At 32.9% G+C, this 14704-nt stretch overlaps 3 protein-coding genes across 3 annotated transcripts; 1 reads left to right on the forward strand and 2 right to left on the reverse strand.

Moving 5' to 3' along the window:
• LOC108822405 (acid phosphatase 1) lies at nucleotides 1-1870 on the reverse strand. The gene is made up of 3 exons (XM_018595473.2): nucleotides 1407-1870; nucleotides 685-894; nucleotides 1-291 (listed from the first exon to the last, which is right to left on the reverse strand). Exons 1-3 carry the CDS (start codon nucleotides 1799-1801, stop codon nucleotides 114-116), a joined length of 783 nt encoding a protein of 260 aa, XP_018450975.2. The 5' UTR covers nucleotides 1802-1870; the 3' UTR covers nucleotides 1-113.
• Nucleotides 1871-8655: 6785 nt separating this feature from the next.
• On the forward strand, nucleotides 8656-10981 carry LOC108822406 (profilin). The gene is made up of 3 exons (XM_018595474.2): nucleotides 8656-9948; nucleotides 10304-10441; nucleotides 10549-10981. The coding sequence occupies exons 1-3, from the start codon at nucleotides 9817-9819 to the stop codon at nucleotides 10681-10683; spliced, it is 405 nt and encodes a 134-aa protein (XP_018450976.1). The 5' UTR covers nucleotides 8656-9816; the 3' UTR covers nucleotides 10684-10981.
• Nucleotides 10982-11255: 274 nt separating this feature from the next.
• LOC108822402 (glucan endo-1,3-beta-glucosidase 12) lies at nucleotides 11256-14245 on the reverse strand. Its single transcript, XM_018595471.2, has 5 exons — nucleotides 13959-14245; nucleotides 12600-13442; nucleotides 11809-12303; nucleotides 11687-11729; nucleotides 11256-11610 (listed from the first exon to the last, which is right to left on the reverse strand). The coding sequence occupies exons 1-5, from the start codon at nucleotides 14014-14016 to the stop codon at nucleotides 11445-11447; spliced, it is 1605 nt and encodes a 534-aa protein (XP_018450973.2). The 5' UTR covers nucleotides 14017-14245; the 3' UTR covers nucleotides 11256-11444.
• Nucleotides 14246-14704: the final 459 nt, after the last annotated feature.

A 14704-nucleotide genomic window follows, 5' to 3' on the forward strand; every position in this document is an offset into this window, starting at 1 on the left:
AAAAGGAACATGGTACATATTACTAGACTGGTTGTTTTCGGACCAATCACGAAAGACTTTCGTAACTTCTTATTAATACATAAATTATTAAAAGCTCTTGCAATAGCCGATGATCAAGCAATGTAGTACATTGGATTTGGGACTTTGAAAGAACGATCGGCCACAGAAAAACCTTGAAGGTCACTCCATTGATCACCAGTATTTCCATGGAGTCTGTAGCCTCTCTTAACCATTCTTGATCGCTGCTCTGATTTGTACTGTGCAGCTGCTTTCCCTTGATCTTCGTGACCCCTTCATTAATCACATTAACCCAAAAAGGAAGAAGAAACCTTAGTCTTGATATCACTAGTAACCCAGTTTTCTTTTCTTTTTTTCTTTTTACATGTTAATGGTAGTAACATATTACCATCAACATATTTTTCCCACCAAAGTTTAATTCAGTAATCAAAGATCAAACAACTTTTACCACCAAAGTTTAAATCAATAGTCAAAGTAGTGGTTGTGTTACAAAAAAAAAGTCAAAGTAGTGGTTGTGTTACAAAAAAAAAAGTCAAAGTTGTGGTTTAAGGTTTGAAAATTACAGAAATAAACGAGTCCTATTATTAATGAATGTGTTTCAAAAAAAAAAACTGAGTCCTGGAGTTTTAAACCAAAGATAAGAGATATATTTTTGGTATAGCTTACCTCAACAGAAGATACTCCCAGCCGGAATAACCGGCGTCCAGGAGATTTTTCTCGGTAACACTCCTTTGAGCCTCGTCCCGGCCAGTTAGCAGAATGAGAGTGAAACCAAGATTCTGGAGACGGGTAAACAGTTTCAAACTCGCAGAAAAACCTGGGGCTGTACCTTGTAGAACCCACTCGTTGAAAGCAAGCGAGTTGTAAGGCTCAGACCTAATACGACAAGAAACATTATTCAACCAAACTGCTTGGTACGACAGAAAAACCAACAATTAAAATAGCACCAAAATCTTAAAGAGGGAACGAGATCTATCTAGATGTGTATATATTGACAAAGAAAGAAAAAACAAAAATTTGCATAGATACTGGAAGCCTGGAACTCAGTCCATAGCCTACCCATAAATAGCGCAGTGTCTAAGATTTTGGGGACCTTAAACAATTTACTAATAAATTTAGTGAATTTTCTTTTAACAATTGAGATATCTATGTTCATATATATTAACTTGAAGAAAATTGGGATCCTAAAACTAATGTTTCAATTGACTATATCAGTGATCAATTCTGCCCATAACCTTCTAACCACTGAAACAAGCCACTAGACAATGTTCAAAAAAAAAAAAAAACAAGCCACTAGACCACACCACACTTTTTTTAGTTATAAACGTTGATATAAGATGCATTCTAGACAACAAAAATCCAACAACTAAATCTACAAGGAGCATTACCCGTAACCATGAGCCTTGTAATACTCGAGGTTCGAGAGGAGCGTCTCATCAATGTCAAAGACCCAAGCGTCCTTGCCGTCTCCCTTCAGCTTGATCGTTTTAGCGTAGGCGTAGGCGTAACCAGCGACTACACTGTAGTCCTTGTCGAACTGGCCTTTGTTGTAATAAGTTTCAAGAGAGCTTACACATTGGGAAGGAACCGTCGTCCACTTTCCGGCATTGTCGGTCTCGACGGCCAGTCTCCAGCTTGCGCAGTAGGACTCAAGAGAGGAAGAGAGGGACTCATCGAGGGAGGCGGGGAGCTTGATGAAGGATGAGACGCGAGAAGAGATGGCGGGACTGACTAAGACAGCGAATAGAAGGAAGGTGAAGAATCTGCTACGAGGAAACGCCATTGGAGAGAGGCTTTTTCCCCGAGTTGTTGTGTGTTTGAAGATGAAAGAAGAAGATTGTTGGGCAAGAATTTAAAGGGCATGATGTGTCACCTCCTTGTATTAAACCACGTGATGTTCGTTGCAGACGTCGCGTCGGTCCCCTCATGCATTATTTTGAACACGTCGCGTTGCCACAAGAACACTGGCTAGAGTTAATATCTTCGGTAAAAAGGACGTTTTAGAAAGAGTATATTATACTATAATTGATGAAAACTTAATGTAGTCGTTAATATGTACTATATTAGTATATTGTAAAGATTGTACCTCTGAATCACTCTAGTTTATGTTATTTTCTTTATGACAACGTAACTACAATTTTAAATTATCTTCCTTGAACACCTCGCATGTTGGTGGAGTTAGTGCTCTTAACCAGCTTATGTTGGTATGTTGGAGGTTAACAGCTTCGGACTCTGAAGACGTATATTTGTGAAAATAAATTGGTTTCAATTCAACGTGCTTAAGAACAATTAAGCTGAGTGTGTGAGCCACTATGTGTGTCGGCTTTGGTCCAAGCTCTTTAATATAATGGTTTTGGTTTGATCAGTGGGACTAAACTCAGCTTATTCCAGATGTGATTAAAAACAATAAAACAAATTCGTTGTAATGAAGTGAACTTAACATATCACTCTTTGTCAAAAAAAAAAACTTAACATATCACTTTTGAATTTCTTTTTGTTAAAAATCCATGAACATGTGTTTTCACTAAATTGCTCCATCTTCCTTTGTTAGATTAAAATTTATTTATATAACTATTACATTATTTTAGATGTTAATTTTACTTTTATAGTATTTTAGCAATGTAGATGCTCCAATATATTCCGGTAAAATATTGAAATTCAACTGCCCCCCCCCCACACTCCCCCACCAGTTAATATAGGCGAGGGAAATTACATAACTCCTACAAAGCAATTATGTTTAAAGCTTCATGTTGGTTTTGGGATTTTCTTATATGCTCTGTTCTTAAATTTTGCTGAACGGAAAAAGAATAGTGCTACTTTATAGAACACAGACAAGTATATATAAATGCCCTGGTCTACATGTAGTCATGTGACTCGTGTCTTATGTGTACGAATGGTCAGGAATTGAAGCACGTTTTTCTCACATCTTAACTTGGTTGTTGGCACTTATAAAATCCAATCATTGATCTGCATTTATACGGTCCATATGTGAGAATCGTTATATGGATCATACATGTATTTAGCTCTTTTTATTAACTTTTTTAAACTAAAATAGCCTTCAATAAAAAATCTTGATGGATGGACCAAACCATATAGCAATTTTTGTTGTTGTTAGACCATTTTTTTTTGGACAAATTGTTGTTAGACCATAAACTAGTAATCCCGAGGATTTTATATGTTCCATTCGTTTATTTTAATTGTAAATTTTAGATTTGCATACACAAATTAAAAAAAAATATTTAATTTTGCAAATTTCTAAAATAAAAATATTATTAATCATATTTCAACTAATAAAAAATGTAAAAAAATATGGAAAAATTGTCATTTAAATCATGAACTTTTAAATTTGGTTGAAAAAAGTATGAACTTTCTCTTGGACCATTTAAAGCACCAACTTAATTTGACTAGCCATTTTAAACATCAATTTAGTTTGACTAAACCAAATTAAACACGACATTAACTCGGGTAACAGAATGATTAAACGGAGTTAAATGCCGTCTCTAATCTCTGTTAAGTCCAAAACGACGTCGTTTAAAAATCTTTCAAAAAATAGCATCTGCATGGAATTGAACCCATGACTATAGACACACACATGTAAGGCTCAAACCACTAGACCACTTAAATTTTTCTTAACATGATTGACTAGTAATAGTTATTATTGTGAAACCTCCATAACATCTTCTTCAACCCTATATCCCTAAATAATTTTAATAATATTAAAACTTGAAAATAAATTATTAACTATTCAAAATTTTGTGAACATTATTAAAAATATTAAAACTTACAATAATTATTAACTTATTATAATATTAAGTATTATTTACAAGTATTATTAAAATACTACTTATAATACTAAATGATTTTTAATTATAATTTTTAATTAATAGAAATACTAAATGATTTTGAAGTATAATTTTTCATAATACTAAAATAGTTTTAATTAAAAATCACAATTAAAAATCATTTTGTTTTATTAGTCATTAAAAATTATAATTAAAAATCATCTAGTAATTAAAATGATAATTAAAAATCATTTAGTATTACTAGTAATGAAAATTAATTATTATTATAATTTAGACAAGTTATTATTAACTATAATTTTTAATTATAATTTTTAATAATACATAATTAAAAATCATTTTGTATTATTATTAGCTAAAAATTATAATTAAAAATCATTTAGTTATTTATATTCACAAAATTTCGAATAACTAATAAGCTATTTACAAAGTTTAATATTTATAAATCATTTAAGGATTTAGAGGGGAAGAAAATGATTTGGAGGTTTCATAATAATAAGTATTAGTAATCAATCAATTTGAAAAAGTGCAAGTGGTCTAGTGGTTTGGGCTTTCCAATGATTGTGTCTTTGGTCACAGGTTCGATCCAGCTGGATGCGATTTAACGGAGATTAGAGACGGCATTTAACTCCGTTTAATCATTCTGTTATCCGAGTTAACATCGTGCTTAATTTGGTTTAGTCAAACTAAATTGATGTTTAAAATGGCTAGTCAAATTAAGTTGGTGCTTTAAATGGTCCCAAAAAATTATTATTGATAAGTTTTGCATTGATATTCTGAAAAGATACTTATTTAAAATGAAAATTAAATTATACTATAATGACATTTAAACTGAAAAAAAAAACTGAAACGGAGGGAAGGAGTATCTATCGGTCTTTGACTCCAAACCACTGATTTCTGGTATTTCTTGTGATCATCCTTTTTAACATATCAATACTATTAATTTTGGATCATGCCCCATTAATATTAGTTGTGTCCAATTTAAAATATAACTGAATTAATATAACTGCATAGAGTAATTATTTTGTTTGTAACTTCCTTCGTTTAATATAACTGCTCATCTATTCTATTAATTCTTCAACATGACCTATTGATAAACATTTGGTCCAATTATATTTTTAACATTTTACTAATTAACTACCTTTAGTCACATTTTAATACAGCTATTACGTGACTTTCAGTTATTATTATAATAACTTTCCTTTACTTCCTATAATCTAGGGGCCCATTACTCTTTTTCATTACTTTCCTTTACTTCCTATTAACTTTCATAAATTACTCTAATTTATACTGAATTAAATTAACATCTATTCTATTATACATGAACAAAGAAAAAATACAACCATAAACTGTTTTTCTTTTGTAAATTGTACGACCATTGTTCCACTAAAACAAATATTAAAACTACATTTAAAACAAATAACATCTATTTTGTAACTAAAATATAATTTATTTTAACTATACAATATATTTTCGAATAATCAATATTGACAATATCATTTTATTATTTTCAAAAAGGTATATATTTAAAGGCACATTTTAAATTTCAAATTATGTCAATTCCTTTCAGAATTGTTTAAACAACCACATACAATAACAACTAAAATAAATGATTTACATTTTAGACTCAAGCACTGTGATATAACTTTTAAATAGGTATTTTCAAATCAGAACTATAAATGATTAAAAATTTTCAAAATCTATTCTATTAATTCTGCAGATTGCCCTATTGATAAAATTTCAGTCCAACTAATTTTTTTTAACGATCTATACTTAAAAATACTAACTTCATCAAATTATATATCGTGGCTTTAACCACCACTCCAACTACATAATAATCGGTTTTCTTTAGAAAATATGAGGCTTTGACTTTTTTTCAAAGCACACGTGAATGTAGAAAAGAAAATAGGATCATGGACCTTGATTTACAATACTTATTTTCAATTCAGTGACAAATTATAATGTGTAATATTTTTTGTTTGGTATAATATTACGTGTGTAATAATAATGTTTTATATCATAATATATAAAATCATCTCATGAAACGTTAATGAAAAACATATAATATTTTATTTAATTACTATTTGATTACTAAATAAAATTATAACTATAGTTTATTATTTATATAAAAAAATAATAACTATCAATACTATTAAAGTTGAAGTATGTTCTATTGATATTAGATGAGTCCCATTAAAATAAATATTATTACTATATGTAATTGCTTATGCGTGTATATATAACTGTTTCTATCCATGATGTTGTGATCTTCAAAACCGTTTTTGTATTCGAAAAAAGTACGGCCGGCTCTACGTGTGAGTTAGGTCTTCCGCATGTTCTTTAATACATTTTGCGCTCTAATTCAAAAGTCAACTACTTTCTTCATTTTTGTTTGTAAATTTAATCAACTAAAAGTTATTTATTTTTAAAATATTTGAAGCCTAAAAATATATATGTTCTTTTAAGGATGGATCATAAATTTGGTTCAGCTATTTGACAAATCGATTTACGGGTGCGGGTTATGAATATTTTATGTGGAGTGAGTGTAGGTTGGTGAGTTTTGGATCGCGACTATCCGTCGACCCGCAAAGTATTTAAAAATAAAAAGTAAAAAAGTAAATATCTTTTTTAGAAATACAGGAATTTGAAAATAATAATTTAAAATTTAAATCATGTATGAATTTTTTATTATAAATATATTTTTATAATAACTAAATTAAATAATAATTTTTAAAATATATATATTACCCGCAAATAACCACAAAATTAAACGGAGCGGGTTCGGATACAAAATTATTTGTTTGCGGGTTTTGCGGATCAGATTTTTTTACCAAAAAAATTGAAAATCTACGGGTTGGCGGGTCAGTGGGGCGAATTCGACCTGCAACCCAGCTTTAACTGTGCATAAACCAGATCAATTTTTTAAATTGCTATTATTTAATAAATATATTTTGATTAAGATTTATACACAAATATGATTACAAAAAATATAAATATACTAAAAAAACAAAAATATCAAAAAAATAAATTTAAAACAAAAAATATACCTGCCCTTTTAAGGGCGGGTCAAAATCTAGTATTCTATTAATTCTTCTGTATGACCAGTTGATATGAAGTTATATCCAACAATTATTTTTTCATGTTATCTATTTAAATAAATTATATATCTACTAACTGCATTGAAATTAAACAAACCGTATCTTCATAACCACCAATAGTAACTTCATGACCAAAACTTTCGGTGGTCACTTTCTTTCTTTTTTGTGTTTATTTTTGTTAAAAAACATATATTTCTTTTATATATTTCATATATTTACTTTTTATATTTTTAATGGAAGGTAAATATAACCATCTTCTATATGGTTCTTTGAAATTTTTGCCACTTTCAGATATGCTAATAACTATTTTGCATCACGTAACTGATTCTATTCTTTTTATATGTTACAAAATATATTTACTTTTTAGAATTCTAACCTTTTATTTAATTAATATAACATGTTATTTTATATAATTACGTAAACATACATTATTGACATATTTCTCTATAATGATATGCTGATTCTATTTGTTAAGAAATACAAAATAAAACAATTATATAGTTTCACTTTTTATTTTCACCCCTAATATTACGAAAAATATATAATATTTTCAATGACTATTACAGTATAGTATTTATTGTAATAAACATTGATATATATTTTTCAAAAATAATTATCACACTACAATAACATAACTTACATCCCAGTCCAAGAAATTAGATAAATTATCAAATTCTTAGTAATGATTAAATTAATTATCAAATAGTAATAATTAAAAAGAAAAATATTTTACACATATATGATTATTTTACATATTTTCAATAGTTTTATCTTAATTCTGATTGTAAGTATATATATATTTTTAAGATAATTGTGATTTGTGATCCAAGTCTTAATATAATATGTAAGGACATCTTTTGTTTTAAGCCACCTCAACATCCTCTTATGACACATCAAACACCCATGAGTCAAGACCTAGGACACCCTAAAGTTATTCAATGAATTATGATTTCAGACTGAAATTAAATACATTATCTCAAAATCACTTTTACTAAAAAATAATTTTATTTTGACATAAACATTTTTCCTTTCATTCTTTATTGTAATTTTTTTTTACTTTTTATCTATTTAAGTATAACTCGTTTTAAATTACTACTTAAAAAATAAGAATACTAACAATTTTATAAGCTAATATACATTACTATAATTCATTTTAAATTTCTACTTTAAAAAATAAGAATACTAACATTTATAAGTTAATATAAATTACGTTAACCGATTCAATATTTATATTATTTTAATAATTATAGATTAAATATTAATATTTTTTTGTAAATAAAATTGACCCAGTCAGAACTTTGGCTTGCTTCGCCACTGACACCTCTTGCCCCTATACTTAGTTGGCCTTGCTAGCATGAGTCCCACCGGTTTTCATTGTTGTTGGAGTAACGTGTAGTTGTCTGTCTTGTAGTCATGTAATTTGCGTTTAAGTTATTTGCTTCTTTGTTAGTCATTGTTTGTGAGTAATTATATATCTCAATCATGGTGTTTTTGGTGAAAACTTAAGATAACAGTAATCAGCAGAATATACAAATAAGCTTTATGAATTTCCATGATTTAATAGTTTTTGTATTTCCACAATCTAAGCATACAAAGGTGTTGACAAAAAAAAAAAGCATACAAACGTGTACACACAACATAAAACAGAATTCTGAGAGAATAAAAAAAAAAAACAGAATTCCAGAAGATGTGAAAAACATTATCGAAGTTGAAAGGTGCGTGTATACACATAAAACATGTGTATAGACATACAAAAGGAAACATATCCGAACATAACATCACAAATATAAGCAAAAGTCAAAACTTAAACAACTACGTACGATCTTTAAGAATTTCAATTCAATTTATATAGTCTGAGATAATGTTATTACAATGGAACCTCTTATGCAATCTTGGAAGCATCAGACCTAAAAACTCATGAATCTTTCAAATACAAACATCTGGCTTCTCCTCATCTAGCTAGGTAGTCACATAGCATAAACGAGATGGTGGCTGCGGAAGATGTAACCATAATCACATCACTCCATATCAGTCGGACAGGTCGACAAGATAGCTATTGCTGGGATTTTACAAAATCAGGATTATACACAGTTAAGTCGGGCTACAAGGTCGCTCATGATCTACACTCTGCGATATTCCCCTCCACTGTAGCAGAACCAAGTACAACAGGCCTTAAGAAAGCAATTTGGAAGATCAAAGCATTAAGAAAACTCAAACACTTCCTATAGCAAGCAACATCAGGATATCTAGAAACGGCGAAGCAACTAAAAGATCGGCATTATGCGAGGGAAAGTACTTGTGTTCGATGTGGTACAGACTAAGAATCCATCAACCACATGCTTTGAAGATAAGAGAAGATGAGTATGTCTTGTTTGCAATCAAAATCTCGTTCTTATGATTAAATTAAAACTGATTCGGATTCAAATCACAGAGGATAATAGAGAGTCACCTCATCCTCACTGCTCACGCATTCGCTTTCACTATATGACATATCCTACTTGATTGGAATTTCAATGATTAATTCCGTGACACAAGCACAACACAAGAGTTTGGTCGGAACAAGAATGATTTGTAATGAGTTGACCAAAATAAAAATATTGTAACTGATTACGAGTAAAATCAAATTTAATGCTTGGAAATTCCATTGGTGATGGCTATAAATAGGGATGGAAATAATGATGGAGCTATAACAAAGGCGAGATGTGAGCAAATGCTAATTGGAATTATAATTTGAATAATTAAGACGTACGGCTGAGAATTCGTCTACGCGATCAAACGGTTGAAAATCATTCTTAGTGTATTCTTTATTGCTCCCCTATTTATCTGAAGGACGAAGAAGTCCTCAGGCTGAACATAACATATCATAACTCAGAAAGAAAAGTTTAAGAGAGAAGAAGAAGATGTCGTGGCAAACTTACGTTGATGAACATTTGATGTGTGATGTCGGAGATGGTCAGGGTCATCACCTAGCCGCAGCCGCAATCCTCGGTCATGACGGTAGTGTTTGGGCTCAGAGCGCCAACTTCCCTCAGGTAGTTTCATTGTGAATGAAGATTCCCACATTTGATCTTTGTTTGGTTTATAATATATGGTTACACTTGATCGATCTCTATTGTATAATCGTTATTCATGAGTGTTAAGTTATTGTATAAACAATGAAGGAGAATTTCATGAGAAGGTCCTTTTATCGAAAAGATGTTTCCGCTTTGATACTAAACCAAGCATGTCTTGTTGTCATGTTATGTATTCCAGTTTCATAATTGTATAAAGCATTCTTTTGATTTATATATTGCAAACAAAGATGAATGTTCTTTTTTCTTTAACGATAAATGTTAGGTACTCCCTTTGTAATATTCCTTATTCTCTTTATGATGTCATTGATGATAGTTCAAGGGAGAAGAGTTCGCCAACATAATGAAAGATTTTGATGAACCGGGCCACTTAGCACCCACAGGGTTATTTCTAGCAGGAGCCAAATACATGGTGATCCAAGGCGAGCCTGGCGCTGTTATCCGTGGCAAGAAGGTAATATACCCCATTGATTAATTAACCTCATTAACGTACAATATATGTATGTATACGTGCATGAATGATCAAAGAACAATATATATGTTGTTGGTTTGATTCGGTAGGGAGCAGGAGGCATAACCATAAAGAAAACAGGACAGTCGTGTGTGTTTGGGCTCTACGAAGAGCCTGTGACACCAGGACAGTGCAACATGGTCGTCGAGAGGTTGGGTGATTACCTCATCGAACAGGATCTCTAGATCCTCACATTCTCAAAACCTATTAGAATGTTTCACCTTCCACATTTTTATTTATAAACTTATATTTGGTATTGGGTTTGTGAAGCCTGATTGAGAGACTGATTTTTGAGAAATTTTTGTGTGTTTTCCTCCTTTTTGTTTTCTTTGGTTTGCTTCATGTTTTGTCAACCATGTTTAATTAATTTGGCACTTTTGGTTATTTTCTCTTCTGTTTTTTTCTTCTTTTGACGAATTGTTCCTTTCTGTCTATTACATCAATTGTTAAACATATATAAAGAATATAAAATATGTCTTACGATAACTAAACATAACTAGTTTGCCTGTCTAACTGAATCTGCAGCTTAGACGGTTTAGATTGTCGTAAATATAATATGTTCAAAATACGAGATTCTTTTTGACACGGTTATCGAAACATCTATGGTTGTCAAACCTTTCTTTACTACAGAAGCACTCTTTTGCATCAAACAAAAACTAAACTATTCTCTTGCTAAGAAGTAAGAAACAATCACATTGTGTTTGGTTCTTGACTCCCTATTACATCTCTCTACTTCTTAATGTATCGATTTGAGCAATGAAATAATTGTCTTGGATTAGTCACTTGTCTGTACTTTGAATTGATTACATTTGAACCACACACACATGAATCACTAAGCTCATCTCTCCGGTTAAGCAATGCAAGAAATTGCCGGTACAGAAGTTCTACTAAGGTCCGGTTTAGTACAACTAACACAAAACTTCACAGACAAGGTAAACAGTGTCTCTCACAAAAATAGACTCAAACTAACTACAAAGCACGGCAACAGAACAGAGACAGCAACGGAAACCACCATCTGTCTGAATCCTTCATTGCTCGTTGAAGGGGAAGCCAAGGGTGAATCAATGGCTGTTATGTTTCCCGTTATATTACCCGCCATTGTTCTGTTCATTCTGCACAACACAACAACAGCAACATCAGCTATAGTTTTAATAAGAAGAGTAAGTGAGAGAGAGAGAGAGAACTCACCCATCAGTAGCAGGAGCAATCATGTACAGACAGTTACCATAGCCTGCAATAGCATAGACATTATGAGAACTCAAGTAGGAGACCACAAGGGAGAGTGTATATATATATATGCAAACACTTACTAGGGTCCTTGTCAACTTCAACGCTGACTCCACCAAAGCTGCAATCTAAGCTGCTCCCTCCGCTCTGCTGGTAATAAGTATTAAACGCATACGACGCATGTGAGAGAAGAGTGTCCGGCTCAAAGCAAGGTTGGTTCGGTTGTACAGCTGAACAATCAACATTCCCTGGACCACAAGCCCAGTCCAACGCGCTCTGCAGTTCAGTCACCGAAGCTTGCGATGAAGCAACACACCATTTCCTGCCTCCTCCTCCTCCAATGGTTACAGTTGAGTTACTGTTGTCACCAGGACTTGGACTCACACCTGTGGTTGAGTTCGATGGAGAGACAGGGCCAGGGACAGTGCTTTCTCCAGTGAAGTCTAACGCGTAGACACTTGTTCCATTCGCATAGAACATTCCCCAGTTTCTCTCAGACTCCATCCCTGGCTTCCTGTTCTCATTGAACAACGAGAACAAGTACACATCTATCTCTTCCCCAGGCTTTGCAGGAGTACCTAACCAAGATAACAAGTACACATCAAAAAAAATATTAACAATCCATCTAACAATGTAATAAAATAGTTTTAAAATTTTATAGAACTATTTATACATGTTCAACGTTTTTTAAAATATATAAACTCTAAACTTAGCACTATATCTAAAAAAATTAAAGTTTTAGATCCTAATTTTTATATATATTATTCTCTTTTTAATTCTTAATTCTTTTTTACGAATATTCGACCGCTCCACTTACACGTTATTATACACGATCATGTTTCCATCTACTATGTAACTAAAGATCATTCATTACCTGAATCACCAATGACATGGCGTATGAGATTAGTATTGTAAGCCAAGGCGTTATCAGGAGTTGCAGCAGTCTCTTTAGGAGAGCCTTTACTAGGCCACCCCGACTCAGTAACCATAACCTTAACGGTCTTAAAGTTCATAGCCGCCAAGGCGAAATAGACAGCGTCAAGCTGAGCATCAAACATGTTTGAGTAAAGCAGACCCGTGCCAGGGTCAACAACCTGAGAAGACGACTCGAACAGAGCGTACTCCAACCGAACCTTCTCATCCGAATCTCTGTAAGCGTAGTAAGGATACAAGTCGATCATAAAGGGAGACTCGTTCTCAACCAAGAACTCCAGCATCGGTTTCAAGAACGGCGAGTGTTTCTTGCTGAAGGTAGCCGACGAAGGAGGGAAGGAGCGGGACAAGATGGCTAGGGAATGCGAGCTGGAGATCTTGATCTTTTTGTGCAGACCGGCTTTCTTGAGAGCGGTGTGGATGTTCTGCATGGCTGGTAAGAGGAGACCGGTGGCGTTGTTGTTGTCTGGGGCTTCGGTTACTTCGAGACCGACGGAGATGGAAGTGATTTTTGTTGTTGGGTAGTAAGGGAGGATGCTGTTGCGGAGCCAGGTGTCGACGTTTGATTGGAACTGAGCGAATGCGAGTAGGTCGGCGTTAGGGACGCCGATCATGAGGTCGATGTTTGTGTTTGCGAAGGCTTTGAGGACGTCGATGTTGGCGTCGTAGATACGGACGAACTTGATGTTGAGGTGTTGGAGTAGCTCGGAGACTTTGTTGGGGCTTGGGAGGTTGTCTGCGTTGCGTCCGTAACATATCCCTATATTGCTTGCCTCACCAAACTCTGCAACAAGTTCAACCAAAAAAAAAGAAAAAACAGATTTGTTCAGACAAGAACTAGTTCAAAAGCTAACAGTTTGAGACTATTCAGACAAGAACTAAAGAGTAGCAGAGAGTAACTTAGAATAGTAGGAAAAGCACAAAACTTTGACATTGAGAACAATGTAGCCCAGAAGAGAGATTCTCATAACAAGTCTTTAAAGCATCTAAAGTAGTAGTTCAGAACTAACATGTTCGAGATTTTTAAGACAAGAACTACAATGTACTTGGAAAATCAAATAAAAGTCTCGAGATTTGACACTGAGAAGACGAAACAATGTAGCCCAGAAAAGGGAATCTCAAAACATCTGAACTCTGAAGTAGTTCAAAGCTAACAGTTTCGAGATTTTTCAGACAAGAACTAGCAGATATCAGCTTAGAACACAGTAAAGCACAGAGCTTTGGCTCTGAGAAGACGAGATAATGTAACCCAGAAGAGAGAATCAGAGACCCAAAAGGAGGAATTTGATTAAAGACATACCCAAAAAGGCAAGAATGGAAATACAAGTCCAGAAGATTAGCTTTAGTCTTGTACTCATTTTCTTTCAGTGAAGTGTGTTGTTCAGAGTTGAATAAAGAGATATAACGGCTCACTCTCTCAAGAACACTTGCTGGTCCTTAAGTAGGGGGCACAGAGTTGTGTAGATAGAGAGAGTGAGAGAAAGATGTGTGTTTGTAAGTGTACGTCGTGCTTTCTCTATCAGAGTTCGGATTCCAGCTGATAATATAAAATTGGGTTCATAGAAACGTCTCGATTCCGTGAATTTAGCGAGCATGTTTGCTCTCTCTCTCTCTATTTGACTGTTGCAGAGTTACTGTTTCCAAGAAGAAACTCTTTTTATTGGTGTAATAATGAATAAAAATAGTATAAATGCAAATGCGTTCCAGTGCAGGGAGTACGGACAACAGTGCTCTGCTTTTCATTTTTTGTTTTTATTTAACGGTCCAATCTCCACTCTTTTTTTTTTTGGAGCACGTCCAATCTCCACTCAAATGCAAAAATTTGCATTTACCAAAATGATTTGCATTTCACAACATTTGAATTATGTAAATCCAATACGTCCATTAGAAGATTAGATTGAAGAATTTATATTTTGTGTCTGGCTAGTTATCAAATTTTAAGCGGTGTGGTAAAAAGATTTGGTGAAAACATGTCTAACCGTTCAAGCCAGTGATCCTAGAATGTTACTGCAGTGGAGGTAGTATATTACGTTAGCTAACATCGAA

Source organism: Raphanus sativus, chromosome 8, assembly GCF_000801105.2.
Source record: "Raphanus sativus cultivar WK10039 chromosome 8, ASM80110v3, whole genome shotgun sequence".
NCBI classification, from domain to species: domain Eukaryota; kingdom Viridiplantae; phylum Streptophyta; class Magnoliopsida; order Brassicales; family Brassicaceae; genus Raphanus; species Raphanus sativus.